General features: G+C 47.5%; 1 protein-coding gene across 1 annotated transcript in view; it reads left to right on the forward strand.

Moving 5' to 3' along the window:
• Positions 1 to 22,884, forward strand: part of LOC116966823 (glycogen [starch] synthase, muscle-like) — a 185,169-nt gene that overhangs the window by 38,665 nt on the left and 123,620 nt on the right. Inside the window, exons 7-9 of the mRNA XM_033013163.1 lie at positions 7,502 to 7,690; positions 17,676 to 17,820; positions 20,858 to 20,975. Coding sequence (XP_032869054.1) covers positions 7,502 to 7,690; positions 17,676 to 17,820; positions 20,858 to 20,975 — 452 coding nt within the window. The remainder of the gene's footprint in view (positions 1 to 7,501; positions 7,691 to 17,675; positions 17,821 to 20,857; positions 20,976 to 22,884) is intronic.

Genomic DNA, 22,884 nt, shown 5'->3' on the forward strand with positions numbered 1-22,884 from the left:
GCGGGAGAATGACAGCCAGAGCAGTGTACTGTTCTGGTTGTCAGATGTGGGAGGTCATGGTGTCGGATGGCCCTCCAGACGTCCACATCTGCACCAGGTGCAGCGAGATGGGGCTCCTAAGGGACCGTATTAGGATCCTGGAGCAGCAGCTCGATGACCTCTGTCTGGTCAGGGAGAGTGACGAGGTCATAGAGAGGAGTTATAGGGAGGTGGTCACTCCAAAACCACGGGAGAGAGACATGTGGGTCACGCTAAGGAAGGGCAAGAGGCAGGGACGAGTGAGTACTCCAATATCGGTACACCTTGCAAATAAGTACTCCTGTTTGAGTACGGATGGGGGTGACAGCCTACCCGGGGGTAGCAACAGCGGACGGGCCTCCGGCACAGAGACCGGCCCTGTTGCTCCGAAAGGTAGGGACAAAAAGAAGAGGGCAATTGTAATTGGGGACTCTATTGTTAGAGGGTCGGATAGGCGATTCTGTGGACGCAGTCGGGAGACCAGGATGGTGGTCTGCCTCCCTGGTGCCAAGGTCTCGGACGTGTCTCAACGCATCCAAGATATCCTGAAATCAGAGGGAGAGGAGCCTGAGGTTGTGGTACATATAGGTACCAATGACATAGGTAAAAAAAGGGAAGAGGTCCTGAAGGGAGGATTTAGGGAGTTGGGAGGAGAGTTAAGGAAAAGGACCAAAAAGGTAACAATCTCAGGATTACTGCCTGTGCCACGCGACAGTGAGAGTAGGAATGGAGCGAGGTGGAGGATAAATGCGTGGCTGAAAGACTGGTGCAGAGGGCAGGGATTCAAGTTTCTGGATCATTGGGACTTCTTTTGGGGAAGGTGCGACCTGTACAGAAAGGACGGGTTGCACTTGAACCCGAGGGGGACCAATATCCTGGCGGGGAAATTTGCAAAGGCTACTGGGGAGACTTTAAACTGGAACGGTTGGGGCGAGGGACTCAAATAGAGAAAGCTAGTAGACAGAATGGGAGGCAGGAAGCAGAGAAGGAAAGCACTCGGACACAAGTGGAGAAAGAAGAAAAAGGAAATAAACAGAGAAGAAGAGACGGGGGGTTTCTTAAATGTGCATATTTTAATGCTAGGAGCATTGTAAGAAAGGTGGTTGAGCTTAGTCTGGATAGACACCTGGAAGTATGATGTTGTGGCGATCAGTGAAACATGGTTGCAGGAGGGCTGTGATTGGAAACTAAATATTCCAGGATTTCGTTGCTTCAGATGTGATAGAATTGGAGGGGCAAGAGGTGGAGGTGTTGCATTGCTTGTCAGGGAAGATATTACAGCAGTGCTTTGGCAGGATAGATTGGAGGGCTCATCTAGGGAGGCTATTTGTGTGGAACTGAGAAGTGGGAAAGGTGTAGCAACACTTATAGGGGTGTATTATAGACCGCCAAATGGGGATCGAGAATTGGAAGAGCAAATATGTAAGGAGATAGCAGATATTAGTAGTAAGCACAAGGTAGTGATTGTGGGAGATTTCAACTTTCCACACATAGACTGGGAAACACATTCTGTAAAAGGGCTGGATGGTTTGGAATTTGTAAAATGTGTGCAGGATAGTTTTTTGCAGCAATACATAGATGTACCTACTAGAGGAGGGGCAGTGCTGGACCTCCTGTTGGGAAATGAGACGGGACAGGTGGCGGAGGTATGTGTTGGGGAGCACTTCGGGTCCAGTGATCACAATACCATTAGTTTCAATATAATTATGGAGAGGGCCAGAACTGGACCTAGGGTTGAGATTTTTGATTGGAGAAAGGCTAACTTTGATGAGATGCGAAATGATTTAAAAGGAGTAAATTGGGACATTTTGTTTTATGGGAAGGATGTAGAAGAGAAATGGAGGACATTTAAAGGGGAAATTTTAAGAGTACAGAATCTTTATGTTCCTGTTCGGTTGAAAGGAAACAGTAAAAATTGAAAGAGCCCTGGTTTTCAAGGGAAATTGGACATCTTGTTCGGAAAAAGAGAGAGATCTACAATAATTATAGGCAGCATGGAGTAAATGAGGTGCTTGAGGAGTATAAGGAATGTAAAAAGAATCTTAAGAAAGAAATTAGAAATGCTAAAAGAAGACATGAGGTTGCTTTGGCAAGTAAGGTGAAAGTAAATCCAAAGGGTTTCTACAGCTATATTAATAGCAAAAGGATAACGAAGGATAAAATTGGTCCATTGGAGAGACAGAGTGGACAGCTATCTGCAGAGCCAAAAGAGATGGGGGAGATATTGAACAATTTCTTTTCTTCGGTATTCACCAAGGAGAAGGATATTAAATTATGTGAGGTAAGGGAAACAAGTAGAGTAGCTATGGATACTATGAGTTTCAAAGTAAAAGAAGTACTGACACTTTTGAGAAATATAAAAGTGGATAAGTCTCCAGGTCCGGACAGGATATTCCCTAGGACATCAAGGGAAGTTAGTGTAGAAATAGCCGGGGCTATGACAGAAATATTTCAAATGTCATTAGAAACGGGAATAGTCCCCGAAGATTGGCGTACTGCGCATGTTGTTCCATTGTTTAAAAAGGGTTCTAAGAGTAAACCTAGCAATTATAGGCCTGTTAGTTTGACTTCAGTGGTGGGCAAATTAATGGAAAAGATACTTAGAGATAATATATATAAACATCTGGATAAACAGGGTCTGATTAGGAACAGTCAACATGGATTTGTGCCTGGAAGGTCATGTTTGACTAATCGTCTTGAATTTTTTGAAGAGGTTACTAGGGAAATTGATGAGGGTAAAGCAGTGGATGTTGTCTATATGGACTTTAGTAAGGCCTTTGACAAGGTTCCTCATGGAAGGTTGGTTAAGAAGGTTCAACTGTTGGGTATAAATGCAGGAGTAGCAAGATGGATTCAACAGTGGCTGAATGGGAGACGCCAGAGGGTAATGGTCAAATCAGTCGAGTGAAGCACAGCGACAGGACTCAAACCAAAGTTCGCAGAGCATCAGCACCCATGTCACTGAAGAGGGTGATACAAGCACAGAAATGCCGGTGGAGGAGCCCACGCAACAACGACAAAGACCTCCATTGGAGGGAATGATCAAAGGGCACAAACCTGGAGTGAAATGGCCCAAAGCTGTTGAAAAGAAAGAGTGGGAGACGGTCAACAGTGACCTTATACATATCTTGGAGCAACAAGTGGGCACAGCAGTGGAAAAGCTTGAACGGATGGGCAACACAATCTACAGCTATGGAGAAGAACGGTTTGGGGTGAGTAAAGGGAGAGGTGGAAAGAAATTACCAACACCAATCAAGTCCAGGAGGCAGCAGGAGATCGAGAGGCTAATCAGAGAGAGGAGACAGTTGAAAAAGCAATGGAAAAAAGCAACTGAGGCAGAGAGAGAAGGTCTCATGCTACTCCAAGAGGACATCAAGAGCCGATTGGCAACCTTGCGAAAAGCAGAGAACTTGAGGAAACTTTGCAGGAAGAAAGAACACACAAGAACACGGTTCTACAAAGACCCTTTCAAGTTCATCAAAGACCTCTTCGCAAAGGAAAAAAGTGGAACTTTGAAAACATCAAAACGGGAATTGGAGGAACACCTGGAAAAGGCCCACCAAGACACGAAAAGGCATGAGCAGTTAGTCATCCCACATGACATCCCGCCTATTCAACCACCTGAATTCAACCTGGACACCAGCCCTCCAAGATGGAAAGAGGTAGAGAACACTGTCCGGCGAGCAAGAGCAGCATCAGCTCCGGGGCCAAATGGAGTACCATACAAGCTCTACAAGAACGCACCGGATGTGTAACGCTTTCTATGGAAGCTCATGAGGGTGGTGTGGAAGAAGCAAACAATACCTAAGGCGTGGCGAAGGGCCGGTGGCGTGCTAATACCTAAAGAAAAGGATGCGTCAGACATCAGCCAATTCCGGCCAATATGTCTCCTCAACGTCGAGGGAAAAATCTTTTTCAGCATTGTATCACAAAGGCTGTCCACCTATTTGGTAACAAACAAGTACATTGATACATCTGTACAGAAAGCAGGAATTCCAGGATTTTCGGGCTGCTTGGAGCATACAAGCATGATCTGGCACCAGATCCAAGCAGCTAAGAAGGAGAAGAGAGACCTACATGTGATCTTCCTCGATCTGGCCAATGCATTTGGTTCAGTTCCCCATGAACTCCTTTGGGAATCTTTTGCCTTTTTCCATGTACCAGAGCTCATCACCACACTGGTCAAGAGCTATTTCCAAGACCTGCAGCTGTGCTTCACAACAGCTGACTTCAGTACAACATGGCAGCGCTTGGAAGTAGGCATCATGGCAGGCTGCACAGTCTCACCCTTGGCCTTTACAATGGCCATGGAAGTCATCATCAGGGCCTCAAAATGGGTGGTGGGCGGTGAACGAACCAGGGCTGGGCTCCGTCTGCCACCCATCAGGGCATACATGGACGACATGACCACATTAACCACTACTGCAGCATGCACCAAGCGGCTACTTGGAAAGCTGCAGGAGAACATCAAGTGGGCCCGAATGAAGATCAAACCAAGTAAATCTTGAAGCATCTCCATAGTCAAGGGGGTGCTTAGAGACACAAGGTTCTGTATCGGTGACGACCCTATACCAACAGTGTCTGAACAGCCAGTTAAAAGCCTGGGCAGATGGTACAACGCAGGTCTCAAGGATAAAGAGCAGGTGGAACAACTAAGGCAAGAAATTGTCAATGGCCTGGAGAACATCAATCAGACCCTACTGCCTGGGAAACTGAAGCTCTGGTGCCTACAGTTTGGACTCCTTCCTCGGACAATGTGGCCACTGACCATTTATGAAGCCCCAATAACAACTGTGGAGAAGATGGAGCGAACCATAACTTCATACGCGAAGAAATGGCTCGGGGTCGCACGATGTCTAACTAACATCGGCCTATATGGCAAAGGGGTCCTGGAACTACCTCTCACTAGTCTAACAGAGGAATACAAGTGTTCTAAAGTAAGACTTCAGATGACACTGAGGGACTCTAGAGACAAGACCATCAGTGCTGTTGCGCCGCCCCTAGTAACTGGCCGGAAGTGGACGCCATCTGATGCAGTACAGCAAGCTTCATCAGCCCTGAGACACAAAGACATCGTGGGGCAAGTCCAGCAGGGAAGAGGAGGCTTTGGCCTTACGACAAGTAAACCAACTTGGCGAAAGGCCACAACATCAGAGCGGAGGACATTGGTGGTCGAGGAGGTGCGGCGACAAGAGGAGGCCGCAAGAAGTGCAAAGGCGGTCTCTCTTGCCAAACAGGGGCAATGGATGCAGTGGGAAGGTGTGGAGCGGAGGAAGATCAGCTGGAAAGAACTATGGGAAATGGAAGCAAGCAAGATCAGCTTCATCATCAGAGCGACTTATGACGTGCTTCCATCACCAAAGAACCTCCATCAGTGGTACGGCGAGGATCCAACCTGTGCCCTCTGCCCAACTCCAGCGACCCTCAAACACATCATGGTAGGCTGCAAGACCAGCCTCACGCAAGGGAGATACACGTGGCGGCATAATCAGGTACTAAAAAGCCTGGCATCAGCCCTTGAGAACAGGCGGTGTGCGACCAACTCCTTGCCTCCGAGAGCAAGCAACCCCCTCCCCCTAAGGGCAACAACCTTTGTCCGAGAAGGACAGAAAACATCTAAACATCCTTCCACCAGATCAGAAGAAGGAAACCTATGCAAGGCCCGCGACTGGAGGATGCTGGCGGACACTACTGGGTACACTACTGATGATGTGTCCTGTGCCCAACTGTCCTGAAGGTTACCCAGGCCAAGATATACGTATCCACTCCCCCCCCCCCCCCCCCCCCCCCCCCCCCCCCCCCACAGATGTTGAGCGTCTACCACTCTCAACAATCAACGAATGTCATGAAATGCTCCCCACCTATTGGCACAAGGGACTTCTTAACATCTTGTCCTGTGTATTTGATTCTGTGGATGGTTGTTTGTCGGGTTGGAGGCAGGTGACTAGTGGGGTGCCTCAGGGATCAGTGTTGGGTCCTTTGTTGTTTGTCATGTACATCAATGATCTGGATGAAGGTGTGGTAAATTGGATTAGTAAGTATGCAGATGATACCAAGATAGGGGGTGTTGTGGATAATGAAGAGGATTTCCAAAGTCTACAGAGTGATTTAGGCCATTTGGAAGAATGGGCTGAAAGATGGCAGATGGAGTTTAATGCTGATAAATGTGAGGTGCTACACCTTGGCAGGACAAATCAAAATAGGACGTACATGGTAAATGGTAGGGAATTGAAGAATACAGTTGAACAGAGGGATCTGGGAATAACCGTGCATAGTTCCTTGAAGGTGGAATCTCATATAGATAGGGTGGTAAGGAAAGCTTTTGGTATGCTAGCCTTTATAAATCAGAGCATTGAGTATAGAAGCTGGGATGTAATGTTAAAATTGTACAAGGCATTGGTGAGACCAAATCTGGAGTATGATGTACAATTTTGGTCGCCCAATTATAGGAAGGATGTCAACAAAATAGAGAGAGTACAGAGGAGATTTACTAGAATGTTGCCTGGGTTTCAACAATTAAGTTACAGAGAAAGGTTGAATAAGTTAGGTCTTTATTCTCTGGAGCGCAGGAGGTTAAGGGGGGACTTGATAGAGGTCTTTAAAATGATGAGAGGGATAGACAGAGTTGATGTGGACAAGCTTTTCCCTTTGAGAATAGGATAGATTCAAACAAGAGGACATGACTTCAGAATTAAGGGACAGAAGTTTAGGGGTAACATGAGGGGGAACTTCTTTACTCAGAGAGTGGTAGCGGTGTGGAATGAGCTTACAGTGGAAGTGGTGGAGGCAGGTTCGTTGGTATCATTTAAAAATAAATTGGATAGGCATATGGATGAGAAGGGAATGGAGGGTTATGGTCTGAGTGCAGGCAGGTGGGACTAAGGGAAAATAATTGTTCGGCACGGACTTGTAGGGCCGAGATGGCCTGTTTCCGTGCTGTAATTGTTATATGGTTATATGGTTATAGCTGAATCAAGGGATATGGGGAGGAAGCAGGAATGAGGTACTGATTTTGGATGATCAGTCATGATCATATTGAATGGTGGTGCTGTCTCGAAGGGCCAAATGGCCTACTGCTGCACCTATTTTCTATGCTTCTAGAGTGATACAGTGTAGAAACAGGCCCTTCAGCCCATCTTGCCCACACCGGCTAACATGTTCCATCTACACTAGTCCCACCTGCCCATATTTGACCCACATCCCTCCAAAGCTGCCCTATGTACCTGTCTAACTGTTTCTTAAACGTTGGGATAATCCCAGCCTCAACTACCTCCTCTGTTCCATACACCCACCACCCTTTGTGTGAAAATGTTACCCCTCAGATACCTGTTAAATCTTTCCTGTAGTGTGAATGGGTGATCGGTGGTTGGCATGGACTTGGTGGGCTGAAGGACCTGTTTCCATGCTGTATCTGTAAGCTGAACTAGCTGTGTTGTGTTGTGTGGCTGTGTGCGGTCCTGGTCTAACCAGCGTTGTGATTCAGTTTCTCAGCCAGTGCGGGGATAGCTGCCCTTTCATCATCACTCACTTCCACGAGTGGCTGGCCGGCGTGGGTCTCATCATGAGCAGGTTCCGCAGGCTTCCCATAGCCACCATCTTCACCACGCACGCCACACTCCTGGGCCGCTACCTGTGTGCTGGAAATGTCGACTTCTACAACAACCTTCCAAATGTGCGTACATACCCTTCCACCTTCCACAAGGCACTGTTTTAAACTTTATCCAGTATCCATCAACCACCATAACCTAGGACCACTCACACCCTGGTCATCCCCTCGTCTCCCCTCTCCCGTCGAGCAGCAGGTACAACTGCGTGAAAGCCGCACCACCACCATGAAAGGGTTCAGAGAAGATTTACGAGGATGTTGCCAGGACTAGAGGGTCTGAGCTGTAGGGAGAGGTTGAGAAGGCTGGGTCTATATTCCTTGGAGCACAGGAGGATGAGGGATGATCTTATAGAGGTGTATAAAATCATGAGAGGAATAGATTGGGTAGATGCACAGAATCTCTTGTCCAGAGTAGGGGAATCGAGGACCAGAGGACATAGGTTCATGGTGAAGGGGAAAATAATTAATAGGAACATGAGGGGTAACATTTTCACACCAAGGGTGGTGGGTGTATGGAACATGCTGCCAGAGGAGGTAGTTGAGGATGGGACTATCCCAAACAGAGGGGAAGAAGCTGTCCTTGGGTGTGGTGGTGCGTGCTTTCAGGCTGTTGTACCTTCTGCTCGACGGGGAAGGGGAGAAGAGGGAATGACCTCTTAGGAAACAGTTAGACAAGTACATGGACTGCACAAGTTTGGAGGGATATGGACCAAACGCAGGCAGGTGGGACTAGTGTAGCTGGGGCATGTTGGCCGGTGTGGGCAAGTTGGACCAAAGGGCCTGTTTCCACACTGTATCACTCTGTGACTCTATGATGTACTGTTTTAAACGTTTAGCAATATCCATCAGCCATTGTAACCAAGGACCACTCACTCACATCCTGGTCATTCCCTCTTCTCCCCTTCCCCTTCCCCGTCGGGCAGAAGGTACACCTGCAGAAAGCACGCACCACCACACTCAAGGACAGCTTCTTCCCCTCTGTTATCTGACTTTTGAACACACCTTGTCCTACGCGATCTCCCGGTTGCTAAACACTTTAACTCCCCATTCCCACACTGACCTTGGGGCCTTCTGTCCTGGGCCTCCTCCACTGTCAGAGTGAGGCCAAATGCAAATTGGAGGAACATATTTTGCTATGGCAGCTTACACTCCAGCAGTATGAATATTGATTTCCCTAACTTCAAGTAAACCTTGCATCCCCTCTCTCTCCATCCCTCCCCCACCCTAGTCGTTGTATTAGTTTCACTGTCGTCCTGTTAGGTTTCACTGTTTGTAACCACTCGTTATTATCCTCACAGCCAACAATGGGCCGGTGTGGGCACAACCTTTCCTTGATCATCATTGCTGGCTTTCATTTGTTCTTTTCATACCTTTCATTCATTTGTTCTTTGTACCTTGTTATATTCCTAGTTCCCCCTCTCCTCTGATTCTCAGTCTGAAGAAGGATCTCGACCCGAAATATACCTATTCCTTTTCTTCTGAGATGCTGCTTGACCTGCTGAGTTGCTCCAGTATATTGTGTCTATCTTTTGAATAGACCTCTCATGTGCCAAGGATGAACTTTCAATCTTCCAATCTACCTTGTTGTGGCTCTTGCGCTTTTTAAATCTGCACTTTCTCCGTAGTTGTACATTATACTGTGCATTATGTTTCCTTTCTCTTTTTGCACTACCCGTTCTTGTGTATGGTTTGATTATACTCGTAATTGGCTGACAGCACACAGAACACAAAGATGATCATCTGCAGTTCTTTGTCACTGTTTCTCAGTGTAGACCACAACAATAAACCAATATTTATACCCACTTTCCACAAGCGTTCAATGTTACCTGGTTTACCTGGTTACTCTGTAAATGGATCGGTTGTAATCATGTATTGCCTTTCTGCTGACTTGTTGGAAACATAGAAAATAGGTGCAGGAGTAGGCCATTCGGCCCTTCGAGCCTGCACCGCCATTCAATATGATCATGGCTGATCATCCAACTCAGTATCCTGTACCTGCCTTCTCTCCATACCCCCTGATCCCTTTAGCCACAAGGGCCACATCTAACTCCCTCTTAAATATAGCCAATGAACTGGCCTCAACTACCTTCTGTGGCAGAGAATTCCAGAGATTCACCACTCTCTGTGTGAAAAATGTTTTTCTCATCTCGGTCCTAAAAGATTTCCCCCTTATCCTTAAACTGTGACCCCTTGTTCTGGGCTTCCCCAACATCGGGAACAATCTTCCTGCATCTAGCCTGTCCAACCCCTTAAGAATTTGGTAAGTTTCTATAAGATCCCCCCTCAATCTTCTAAATTCTAGCGAGTACAAGCCGAGTCTATCCAGTCTTTCTTCATATGAAAGTCCTGACATCCCAGGAATCAGTCTGGTGAACCTTCTCTGTACTCCCTCTATGGCAAGAATGTCTTTCCTCAGATTAGGAGACCAAAACTGTACGCAATACTCCAGGTGTGGTCTCACCAAGACCCTGTACAACTGCAGTAGAACCTCCCTGCCCTTATATTAAAATCCTTTTGCTATGAATGCTAACATACCATTGGCTTTCTTCACTGCCTGCTGCACCTGCATGCCTACTTTCAATGACTGGTGTACCATGACACCCAGGTCTGGTTAGCACGCATCACAAGCTTTTCACTGTACCTCGGTACCTAAACTAAACTGAACTGAAACTGGACAGAATTGCTTGAGCTTGATGTTAGGCACTGCTTCATCAAACTATAGAAACATAGACATAGAAACATAGAAAATAGGTGCAGGAGTAGGCCATTCGGCCCTTTGATTTTGGATGATCAAGGCTGTACCCCGTTCCTGCTTTGTCCCCATATCCCTTGATTCCGTTAGCCATAAGAGCTAAATCTAACTCAACCAGGACTATCAAACAATATGTCATAAGGATATTAGTTCATAAGAGATAGGAGAATTAGGCCATTCAGCCTATCAAGAGTACTCCGCCATTCAATCATGGTTGATCTATCTCTCCCTCCTAATCCCATTCCACTGCCTTCTCCCCATAACCCCTGCCACCCGCACTAAACAACAATCTATGTACCTCTGCCTTAAAAAATCCATGGACTTTGCCTCCGTGGCATAGTTGTACATCAATAAACAAGCCAGCTGAATAAAATAGTATCCTGAAGATGCGACATTTCGAGAGTATCCCCGGGGTGGAGGGGCTGACAGAATCAGGCTCGTGGCTGCTGAGGTTTGGATATGATCGACACCCCAGAGATAGAACAAAGATGTATCAGAGAATCTGTTCTGAAGGAGAGAAAGAAACTTGAAAAACTATAACGCTGCAGTGGTGCAGCGGGTAGTGCTGTTGCCTCCCGGTGCCAGAGACCCACGATTGATCCTGATCTCGGGTGCTGTCTGTGTGGAGTTTGCAAGCTCTCCCAATGACCACGTGGGTTTCCTTTGAGTGCTCCGGTTTCTATGAGATCACCCCTCAACTCCATGATAGTGGCATTTGAGACTCTTGGATGGGCACATGGACATTCAGAGAATGGAGGGATGGAGTTTGTCTCAGCATCATGTTTGGCACAGACATTGTGGGCCGAAGGGCCTCATCCTGTGCTGTACTGTACTTACTGTATTATGTAGGAAGGAACTGCAGATGCTGGTTTACACTGAAGGTAGACACTAAATGCTGGAGTAACTTAGCGGGAGAGAAGGAATGGTTGACATTTCGGGTCGGGTCCCTTTTTCTGAAGAAGGGACTCAACCCGAAACGTCACCCATTCCTTCTCTCCAGAGATGCTGCCCGTCCCGCTGAGTTACTCCAGCATTTAGTGTCTATCTTACTGTATTGTGTTTGGTGATGTGATCAGTTCAGTGAAACACCAGGTCTGCCGGGAGAGAGTGGGGGAGGGCGGAGAGGACACAGAGTGTGTACTCCCAGCTGTCTGCCTCTGATCCTCCACCATCTGACACCAGGCTTCAGGACTAAACACAGGCTGTTCACTCTGTGTAGAAACGTGATCCGTGAGCCAGTCCCTGGGGAACCAGCTTCAGAAACATCCATTTATTACAGATATTTGCCGTCTCCCTTCAACCCCCTCTGTCTCTTTCAATATTCTGCTCCTCACGTCCAATCCACCCGAGCAAGTTGTAACAGAGAACATCATCGCCTGTTTCCTGGGAATCGATTCACACTCTGTCAACGATCTGTAGGTTTTGTTTAAATGTCCTCTGGTGTTCATCCCTCTCACCGACACAGGGCCATTAGATCAGAGCCATCTGTGATCATCACATATTCATTCACTTTAGCTCTAGGGACAGTTCTATGATCTTTTTATCTGTCAGTAATAACCAGGGTTTGCTCCTTCTGTATGAGCAGGTTTACCACAGTTGTCTCGTGTTATCAAGGCTAAACAATAGGTGCAGGAGTAGGCCATTTGGCCCTTCGAGCCATCACCGCCATTCAATGTGATCATGGCTGATCATCCCCCAATCAGTACCCCGTTCCTGCCTTCTCCCCATATCCCCAGACTCCGCTATTTTTAAGAGCCCTATCTAGCTCTCTGTTGAAAGCATCCAGAGAACCTGCCTCCACCGCCCTCTGAGGCAGAGAATTCCACAGATTCACCACTCTCGGTGAGAAAAAGTGTTTCCTCGTCTCCGTTCTAAATGGCTTACTGCTTATTCTTAAACTATGGCCCCTGGTTCTAGACTCCCCCAACATCAGGAACATGTTTCCTGCCTCTAACGTGTCCAAGCCCTTAACAATCTTATATGCTTCAATGAGATACCCTCTCATCCTTCTAATCTCCAGAGTGTACAAGCCCAGCTCCTCCATTCTCTCAGCATATGACAGTTCCGCTATTCTGGGAATTAACCTTGTAAACCTACGCTGCACTCCCTCAATAGCAAGAATGTCCTTCCTCAAATTAGGGGACCAAAACTGCACACAATACTCCAGGTAGGAATAGCAGGATAGGACATAGGAGGATAGCATGGCTGAGGAGTTGGTGCAGAGGGTAGGGTTTCAGATTGATGGATCATTGGAATCTCTTATAGATTCATACAGAACTTAACAGGCCCTTCGTCCCAACTCATCCATGCCGACCAGATGCCCCATCTACGCAAGTCCCATTTGCCCATGTTTGGCCCATATCCCTTGAAACCTTACCTATCCATGTACCATTCACTGGATTTACTGGAGATGGTCTTGGAGAGGAGGATGCTCCTCAAACTGCAGAGCATCCTGGACAATACAGCTCACCCCCTCCATGACACACTGGTCAACCTGAGGAGCACCTTCAGCAACAGACTGGTTCCACCAAGATGCAGCACAGAACGCCACAGGAGATCCTTTTTTTCCCCTGTGGCTATCAAATTGTACGACTCCTGCCCCTTCTGTCATAGAAACATAGAAACATAGAAAATAGGTGCAGGAGTAGGTCATTCGGCCCTTCGAGCCTGCACCACCATTCAATATGATCATGGCTGATCATCCAACTCAGTATCCTGTACCTGCCTTCTCTCCATACCCCCTGATCCCTTTAGCCACAAGAGCCACATCTAACTCCCTCTTAAATATAGCCAATGAACTGTCCTCAACTACCTTCTGTGGCAGAGAATTCCAGAGATTCACCACTCTCTGTGTGAAAAATGTTTTTCTCATCTCAGTCCTAAAAGACTTCCCTCTTATCCTCAAACTGTGACCCCTAGTTCTGGACTTCCCCAACATCGGGAATAATCTTCCTGCATCTAGCCTGTCCAACCTCTTAAGAATTTTGTACGTTTCTATAAGATCCCCCCTCAATCTTCTAAATTCTAGCGAGAATCAGTCTGGTGAACCTTCTCTGTACTCCCTCTATGGCAAGAATGTCTTTCCTCAGATTAGGAGACCAAAACTGTACACAATACTCCAGGTGTGTTCTCACCAAGACCCTGTACAACTGCAGTAGAACCTCCCTGCTCCTATACTCAAATCGTTTTGCTATGAATGCTAACATACCATTCGCTTTCTTCACTGCCTGCTGCACCTGCATGCCTACTTTCAATGACTGGTGTACCATGACACCCAGGTCTCGTTGCATCTCCCCTTTTCCTAATCGGCCACCATTCAGATAATAGTCTATTTTCCTGTATTTGCCACCAAAGTGGATAACCTCACATTTATCCACATTATACTGCATCTGCCATGCATTTGCCCACTCACCCAGCCTATCCAAGTCACCTTGCCAGCCTCCTAGCATCCTCCTCACAGCTAACACTGCCCCCCAGCTTCGTGTCATCCGCAAACTTGGAGATGTTGCATTCAATTCCCTCGTCCAAATCATTAATTTATATTGTAAATAGCTGGGGTCCCAGCACTGAGCCTTGCGGTACCCCACTAGTCACTGCCTGCCATTGTGAAAATGACCCGTTTACTCCTACCCTTTGCTTCCTGTCTGCCAGCCAGTTCTCTATCCACATTAATACTGAACCCCCAATACCGTGTGCTTTAAGTTTGTATACTAATCTCTTATGTGGGACCTTGTCGAAAGCCTTCTGAAAGTCCAGATATAACACATCCACTGATTCTCCCCTATCCACTCTACTAGTTACATCCTCGAAAAATTCTATAAGATTCGTCAAACATGATTTACCTTTCGTAAATCCATGCTGACTTTGTCCAATGATTTCACCATTTTCCAAATGTGCTGCTATCCCATCTTTAATAACTGACTCTAGCAGTTTCCCCACTACCGATGTTAGACTAACTGGTCTGTAATTCCCCGTTTTCTCTCTCCCTCCCTTTTTAAAAAGTGGGGTTACATTAGCTACCCTCCAATCCTCAGGAACTACTCCAGAATCTAAAGAGTTTTGAAAAATTATCACTAATGCATCCACTATTTCTGGGGCTACTTCCTTAAGTACTCTGGGATGCAGCCTATCTGGCCCTGGGGATTTATCGGCCTTTAACCCATTCAATTTACCTAACACCACTTCCCGGCTAACCTGGATTTCACTCAGTTCCTCCATCTCATTTGACCCACGGTCCCCTGCTATTTCCGGCAGGTTATTTATGTCTTCCTTAGTGAAGATGGAACCAAAGTAGTTATTCAATTGGTCTGCCATGTCCTTGTTCCGCATGATCAATTCACCTTTTTCTGACAGCAAAGGACCTACATTTGTTTTAACTAATCTTTTTCTCTTCACATCGACTACATTTATACTTTATACTGCCGCAGCAAGGCCAGCAGCATTATCAAAGACGAGTCGCACCCTGGCCACTCCCTCTTCTCCCCTCTCCCATCAGGCAAAAGGTATAGAAATGTGAAAACGCACACCTCCAGATTCAGGGACAGTTTCTTCCCAGCTGTTATCAGGCAACTGAATCATCCTACCACAACCTTTGATTGGATTTTACTGACTTTATCTTGCACTAAACATTATTCATTTTATTCCCTTTATCACGTATCTGTACACTATGAATGGATCGACTGTAATCATGTTTTGTCTTTCCGCTGACTGGTTAGCACGCAACAAAAGCTTTCCACAGGGTCAGCAGGGACAGGATGGGTGAAGGGCCCTGTCCTCAGCTGTACGGCATTGTGAAAAAATGCTGGGAACACTCAGCATGTAGGGCAGCATCTGTGGAGGAAGAAATAGGTAACGTTGCCATTTCAAGACCCAATGATGGAACTCTTTTGGCAAAAGCTCCAGGAGCTGACACATTCACTTTCTCTCACTTTTGCAGCATGGTGGCACAGTGGTAAAGTTGCTGCCTAACAGCGCCAGTGACCTGGGTTGGATCTTGACTATGGGTGCTGTCTGTACGGAGTTTGTACGGTCTTCCTGTGACCGTGTGGGTTTATTCTGGGAGCTCCGGTTTCCTCCCGCACTCCAAAGTGCCACCTCAAAAGCTGCCTACCCCCCACACTGGATCCCTATCAGTTTGCCTACCGCAAGAACAGGAGTACGGAGGATGCCATCTCAACGGCACTTCACTCCGCCCTCTCCCACCTCGACAACAGAGACACTTACGTAAGAATGCTGTTCATCGATTACAGCTCAGCATTCAACACCATTATACCATCTAAACTGATCACCAAACTCGGTAACCTGGGCATCGACCCTTCCCTCTGCAACTGGATACTGGACTTTCTAACCAACAGACCCCAGTCTGTTAGGTTAGACAAGCACACCTCTTCAACCCTCACCCTGAACACCGGCGTTCCACAGGGCTGTGTGCTGAGCCCCCTCCTCTACTCCCTCTTCACCTATGACTGCACACCTGTACATGGTACTAACACCATCATCAAGTATGCAGATGATACAACGGTGATTGGCCTCATCAGCAACAACGATGAGTCGGCCTACAGGGAGGAGGTCCAGCACATAGCAGCATGGTGCGCTGACAACAACCTGGCCCTTAATTCCAAGAAGACCAAGGAGCTCATTGTAGACTTCAGGAAGTCCAGGGGCGGCACGCACACCCCCATCCACATTAACGGGACGGAGGTGGAACGTGTTTCTAGCTTCAGGTTCCTGGGTGTTAACATCTCCGATGACCTCTCTTGGACCCACAATACCTCAACTCTGATCAAGAAGGCTCACCAGCGTCTCTTCTTCCTGAGGAGACTGAAGAAGGTCCATCTGTCTCCTCAGATCCTGGTGAACTTCTACCGCTGCACCATCGAGAGCATCCTTACCAACTGTATCACAGTATGGTATGGCAACTGCTCTGACTCCGACCGGAAGGCATTGCAGAGGGTGGTGAAAATTGCCCAACGCATCACCGGTTCCTCGCTCCCCTCCATTGAGTCTGTCCAAAGCAAGCGTTGTCTGCGGAGGGCGCTCAGCATCGCCAAGGACTGCTCTCACCCCAACCATGGACTGTTTACCCTCCTACCATCCGGGAGGCGCTACAGGTCTCTCCGTTGCCGGACCAGCAGGTCTAGGAACAGCTTCTTCCCGGCGGCTGTCACTCTACTCAACAACGTACCTCGGTGACTGCCAATCACCCCCCCCACCCCCCCCCCCCCCCGGACACTCCTCCCACAGGAAAAACACTATGTCTGTATATATGCTAATGTATATATTTATTCAAATCATTTGCTATGTCGCTCTTCCAGGGAGATGCTAAATGCATTTCGTTGTCTCTGTACTGTACACGGACAATGACAATTAAAGTTGAATCTGAATCTGAATCTGAATCTGAAAGACATACAGGTTTGTAGGTTCAGTTTAGTTTCGAGATACAGCACGGAAACATGCCCTTCGGCCCAGCGAGTCCACACCGACCAGCGATCCCCGCACATTAACAATACCCTACACACACTAAGGGATAATTTACACTTATACCGAGCCAATTAATGGTTTCTGCGCTGCATCTTTAAACTAAATATAACATTGTTGCCCGACCTGCTGTGTGTTCCCAGCAGTTTAACCATATAACCATATAACCATTACAGCACGGAAACAGGCCATCTCGGCCCTTCTAGTCCGTGCCAAACACTTATTCTCCCCTAGTCCCATCTACCTGCACTCAGACCATAACCCTCCATTCCTTTCCCGTTCATATAACTATCCAATTTATTTTTAAATGATAAAGTCGAACCTGCCTCCACCGCCTTCACTGGAAGCTCATTCCACACCGCTACCACTCTCTGAGTAAAGAAGTTCCCCCTCATGTTACCCCTAAACTTCTGTCCCTTAATTCTCAAGTCATGTCCTCTTGTTTGAATCTTCCCTACTCTCAGTGGGAAAAGCTTATCCACGTCAACTCTGTCTATCCCTCTCATCATTTTAAAGACCTCTATCAAGTCCCCCCTTAACCTTCTGTGCTCCAAAGAATAAAGACCTAACTTGTTCAACCTTTCTCTGTAACTTTGTTGCTGAAACCCAGGCAACATTCTAGTAAATCTCCTCTGTACTCTCTCTATTTTGTTGACATCCTTCCTATAATTAGGCGACCAAAATTGTACACCTTATTCCAGAATTGGCCTGACCAATGCCTTGTACAATTTTAACATTACATCCCAGCCAGTTTCTGTTTTAGTCTCGGATTAGCAGCATCTGCAGAGTAGTGATGTGTGTGCTACTGACGGTATGTTTCAGTTTGACGTGGACCGCGAGGCGGGCGAGAGGCAGATTTACCACCGCTACTGCATGGAGCGCGCGGCTGTCCACTGCACGCACGTCTTCACCACAGTGTCGCAGATCACAGCCGTGGAGGCTGAATACCTGCTGAAGTGCAAACCTCGTGAGTACCCCCACCGCCCCATCATCCCTGCACCCTGAGCACTGCACACCGGCACAGTGGTACAGTTGTGTGGGAAGGGACTGCAGATGCTGGTTTACACCAAAGAGAGACACAAAATGCTGGAGTAATTCAGCAGGACAGGCAGCATCTCTGGAGAGAACGAATGGGTGACAATAGACTATAGACAATAGGTGCAGGAGTAGGCCATTCGGCCCTTAGAGCCAGCACTGCCATTCAATATGATCATGGTTGATCATCCCCAATCATCCCCAATAATTCCTGCCTTCTCCCCATATCCCCTGATTCCGCTATCTTTAAGAGCCCTATCTAGCTCTCTCTTGAAAGTATCCAGAGAAGCTGCCTCCACCGCCCTTTGGGGCAGAGAATTCCACAGACTGACAACTCTCTGTGAGAGAAAATGTTCCCTCGACTCCATTCTAAATGGCTTACTCCTTATTCTTAAACTGTGGCTCCTGGTTCTGGACTCCCCCAACATCGGGAACATGTTTCCTGCCTCTAGCGTGTCCAAACCCTCAACAATCTTATATGTTTCAATAAGATATCCTCTCATCCTTCTAAACTCCAGAGTATACAAGCCCAGCCGCTCCATTCTCTCAGCAAATGTCAGTCCCGCCATCCCTGGAATTAACCTTGTAAGCCTACGCTGCACTCCCTCAATAGCAAGAATGTCTTCCTCAAATTAGGGGATCAAAACTGCACACAATACTCTAGGTGTGGTCTCACTAGATCCCTGTACAACTGCAGAAGGACCTCTTTGCTCCTTTATTCGATTCCTCTTGTTATAAAGGCCAACATGCCATTCGCTTTCTTCACTGCCTGCTGTACCTGCATGCTTACTTTTATAGACTGATGTACAAGGACTCCCAGATCCCATTGTACTTCCCCTTTTCCCAACGACGCCATTTAGATAGTAATCTGCCTTCCTGTTTTTGCTACCAAAGTGGATAACCTCACATTTATCCACATTAAACTGCATCTGCCATGCATCTGCCCACTCCCCCAACTTGTCCAAGTCACCCTGCATTCTCATAGCATCCTCCTCACAGTTCACACTGCCACCCAGCTTTGTGTCATCTGCAAATTTGCTAATGTTACTTTAAATCCCTTCATCCAAATCATTGATATGTATTGTAAATAGCTGCGGTCCCAGCTCCGAGCCTTTCGGTACCCCACTAGTCACTACCTGCCATTCTGAAAGGGACCCGTTAATCCCTACTCTTTGTTTCCTGTCTGCCAACCATGTCAGCACTCTACCCCCAATACCATGTTTCCTCATTTTGCCCACTAATTTCGTATGTGGGACCTTATTAAATGCTTTCTGAAAGTCCAGGTACACTACATCCACTGGCTCTCCCTTGTCCATTTTCCTAGTTACATCCTCAAAAAATTCCAGAAGATTAGTCAAGCATGATTTCCCCCTCGTAAATCCATGCTGACTTGGACCGATCCTGTTACTTGCTATCCAAATGTGCGGCTATTTCATCTTTTACAATTGACTCCAGCATTGATGTCAGGCTAACTGGTCTATAATTCCCTCTGACACTTCGTGTGGAGTCTGTCAGTGGGTAGAGTTGCTGCCTCACAGCACCAGAGACCTGGGTTCGATCCTGACTACGGGTGCTGTCTTTACGGAGTTTGTACGTTCTCCCCGTCACCATATGAGTTTTCTCTGGGACTTCCTGTTTCCTCCCACACTCTAAAGATGTATAGGCTTGTAAGTTAATTGGTTTGGTAAATTTGTAAATGATCCCTAGTGTGCATATGATAGTGTTAATGTGTGGGGATTGCATGGACTCGGTGGGCCGAAGGGCCTGTTCCTGAGCTGTGTCTCAAAATTAAACTAACCTAAACTAAACTGAATTAAACTAAACAATGTAGGTGATTGGTTGCACTGTGCCAACCACCCTGCGTGTGATTAGGCTGAGCAGATGCTGGAACCAGGGGGATGGCTGGGGGCTGCCTCAGTGTTGGCTGCTCCTGTCTTGGGAGGTCATGGCTTGAGTTTTGGGTTGGGGTTCACAAGTGATAGGAGCAGAATTAGGCCATTCGGCCCATCAAGTCTACTCCACCATTCAATCATGGCCGATTTATCTCTCCCTCTCAGCCCTATTTCCTGCCTTCTCCCCATAACCATATAACCATATAACAATTACAGCATGGAAACAGGCCATCTCGGCCCTACAAGTCCATGCCGAACAATTATTTTCCCCTAGTCCCATCTACCTGCACTCAGACCATAACCCTCCATTCCCTTCCCATCCATATACCTATCCAATTTATTTTTAAATATTAAAATCGAACCTGCCTCCACCACTTCCACTGGAAGCTCATTCCACACAGCTACCACCCTCTGAGTAAAGAAGTTCCCCCTCATGTTACCCCTAAACTTCTGTCCCTTAATTCTGAAGTCATGTCCTCTTGTTTGAATCTTCCCTACTCTCAATGGAAAAGCTTGTTCATGTCAACTCTGTCTATCCCTCTCATCATTTTAAAGACCTCTATCAAGTCCCCCCTTAACCTTCTGCGCTCCAGAGAATAAAGACCTAACTTATTCAACCTATCTCTGTAACTTAGTTGCTGAAACCCAGTAAATTTCCTCTGTACTCTCTCTAATTTGTTGACATCCTTCCTATAATTGGGCGACCAAAATTGTACACCATACTCCAGAATTGGCCTCACCAATGCCTTTTACAATGCCTTATAACCCTTGACACTAATCAAGAATCTGTCAATCTCCATCTTAAAGATATCCAATGACTTGGCCTCCACCACCGTCTGTGGCACTAAAATCCATCCGCTGACTGAAAAATTCCTCCTCATGCTCAGGCAGCGGTCTTGAGATGGGAGAGATGTCCGTGGGCTGGAATAACGTCAGTCTGGGATGGTCCAAGCGAGGGCTGGTCTCCTCATTCAGGAATTTCTCAGTGTGGGTGCCCATTAAGACTAGAACTTCTGAGAAAGGCCCTGATGCAGTGATCTTGAGTGGTTGGGATCTAACACAGGCTCCTCTCTGCAGATGTGATCACTCCAAATGGACTGAACTTGAAGAGGTTCTCTGCCATGCACGAGTTCCAGAATCTGCACTCCAGGAACAAGTTGCGGATCCAAGAGTTCATACGGGGCCACTTCTACGGGTAAGACCATTTCTCCCATTGTTACTGTGTCTGTGGACTTCCGACATTCCCTGTCAATGGCCTTCTCATCTGTCTCGCTCATTCATAGACATAGAAAATAGGTGCAGGAGTAGGCCATTCGGCCCTTCGAGCCTGCACCGCCATTCAATATGATCATGGCTGATCATCCAACTCAGTATCCTGTACCTGCCACATCTAACTCCCTCTTAAATATAGCCAATGAACTGGCCTCAACTACCTTCTGTGGCAGAGAATTCCAGAGATTCACCACTCTCTGTGTGAAAAATGTTTTTCTCATCTCGGTCCTAAAAGATTTCCCCCTTATCCTTAAACTGTGACCCCTTGTTCTGGACTTCCCCAACATCGGGAACAATCTTCCTGCATCTAGCCTGTCCAATCCCTTAAGAATTTTGTAAGTTTCTAAAAGATCCCCCCTCAAACTTCTAAATTCTAGCGTGTACAAACCGAGTCTATCCAGTCTTTCTTCATATGAAAGTCCTGACATCCCAGCAATCAGCCTGGTGAACCTTCTCTGTACTCCCTCTATGGCAAGAATGTCTTTTCTCAGATTAGGAGACCAAAACTGTACGCAATACTCCAGGTGTGGTCTCACCAAGACCCTGTACAACTGCAGTAGAACCTCCCTGCTCCGATACTCAAACCTCCCTGCTCCTATACTCATTCTCCTGACTTCACTCCTTACCAAGAGTTTAGTTTAGTTTAGAGATACAGTGCGGAAACAGGTCCTTCAGCCCACCGGGTCTGCGCCGACCAGCGATCCCCGCACATTAACACTATCCTACACACACTGGGGACAATTTACATTTATACCAAGCCAATTAGCCTACAAACCTGCACGTCTTTGGAGTGTGGGAGGAAACTGGAGCTCTCGGAGAAAACCCACGCAGGTCAAGGGGGGAACGTACAAACTTTGTAAAACAGCACCCGTAGTCAGGATCGAACCCAGGTCCCTGGCGATGTAAGGTAGCAACTCTACCGTTGCGCCACCGTGCCACAAGGATATTGTTCTACAGATCCACCCTGTTCTGTGAATTGCCAAAGCAGTAATTTAATTAGATTGTGGCCTGAAAAAAGATCTCGACAGGAAACATGACCCATTCCTCTATTCGGAGATGCTGCCTGACCCGCTGAGTTACTCCAGCATTTTGTGTCTATCTTCGGTGTAAACCAGCATCTGCAGTTCCTTCCTCCACATTTAATTGTAATGGTTGAGTTTAGTTTTGTGGCTGGGAAAGGATAACATCAGAGAAGGGTCTCAAGATCCACCAGGGCAGGGGAAAGTGCCTGGGAGAGCTTGTTGTGGGGCCTCGCATTGCCCATTAGAGGTAGGCCAAATCAGTCGAGTGAAGCCCAGTGCAGGGCTGCCACCTCTCACGCTTTGAGCGTGAGACTCACGCCCTCAAGCAAACTTTCACGCCCTCACGCTCATCAGAAATTTCTCACGCTCAGTGGTGAGAAATTTTGTGATCAACAAAAATTTCAAAACTCGGAACGGCATGGTCCGCCGGTGTAGGAGAGCAGGGGCTGCGGGAGGGATGGGAGCAGAACCAGCGGCGGGAACAGATGCGGGGAGCCGGGACTTGCGAGCGTTTGCAGCGCTGTCGAGTGTTTGTGGCGCTGCGAGTCGCTCGCTGCAGCTCTGGCCATGGAGCAGCTCCGGACAGTGCGAGTGTCCCGGTCCGCGGGGCCAGCGTGTCGCTCGCTGCAGCTCTGGCCATGGAGCAGCTCCGGACAGTGCGAGTGTCCCGGGCCGCGGGGCCGGCGGAAGCGCCGCTGCTGTGAGAGTCTCTGTGCCGAAGGGACAGACTCTCAAAGGGAGGTGGAGAGAGAGAGAGGGGAAGGAGACAGGGAGACAGTGGGGGGAGAGAGAGGGGGTGAGAGGAGAGAC

This window comes from Amblyraja radiata, chromosome 38, assembly GCF_010909765.2.
Source record: "Amblyraja radiata isolate CabotCenter1 chromosome 38, sAmbRad1.1.pri, whole genome shotgun sequence".
Lineage (NCBI taxonomy): Eukaryota > Metazoa > Chordata > Chondrichthyes > Rajiformes > Rajidae > Amblyraja > Amblyraja radiata.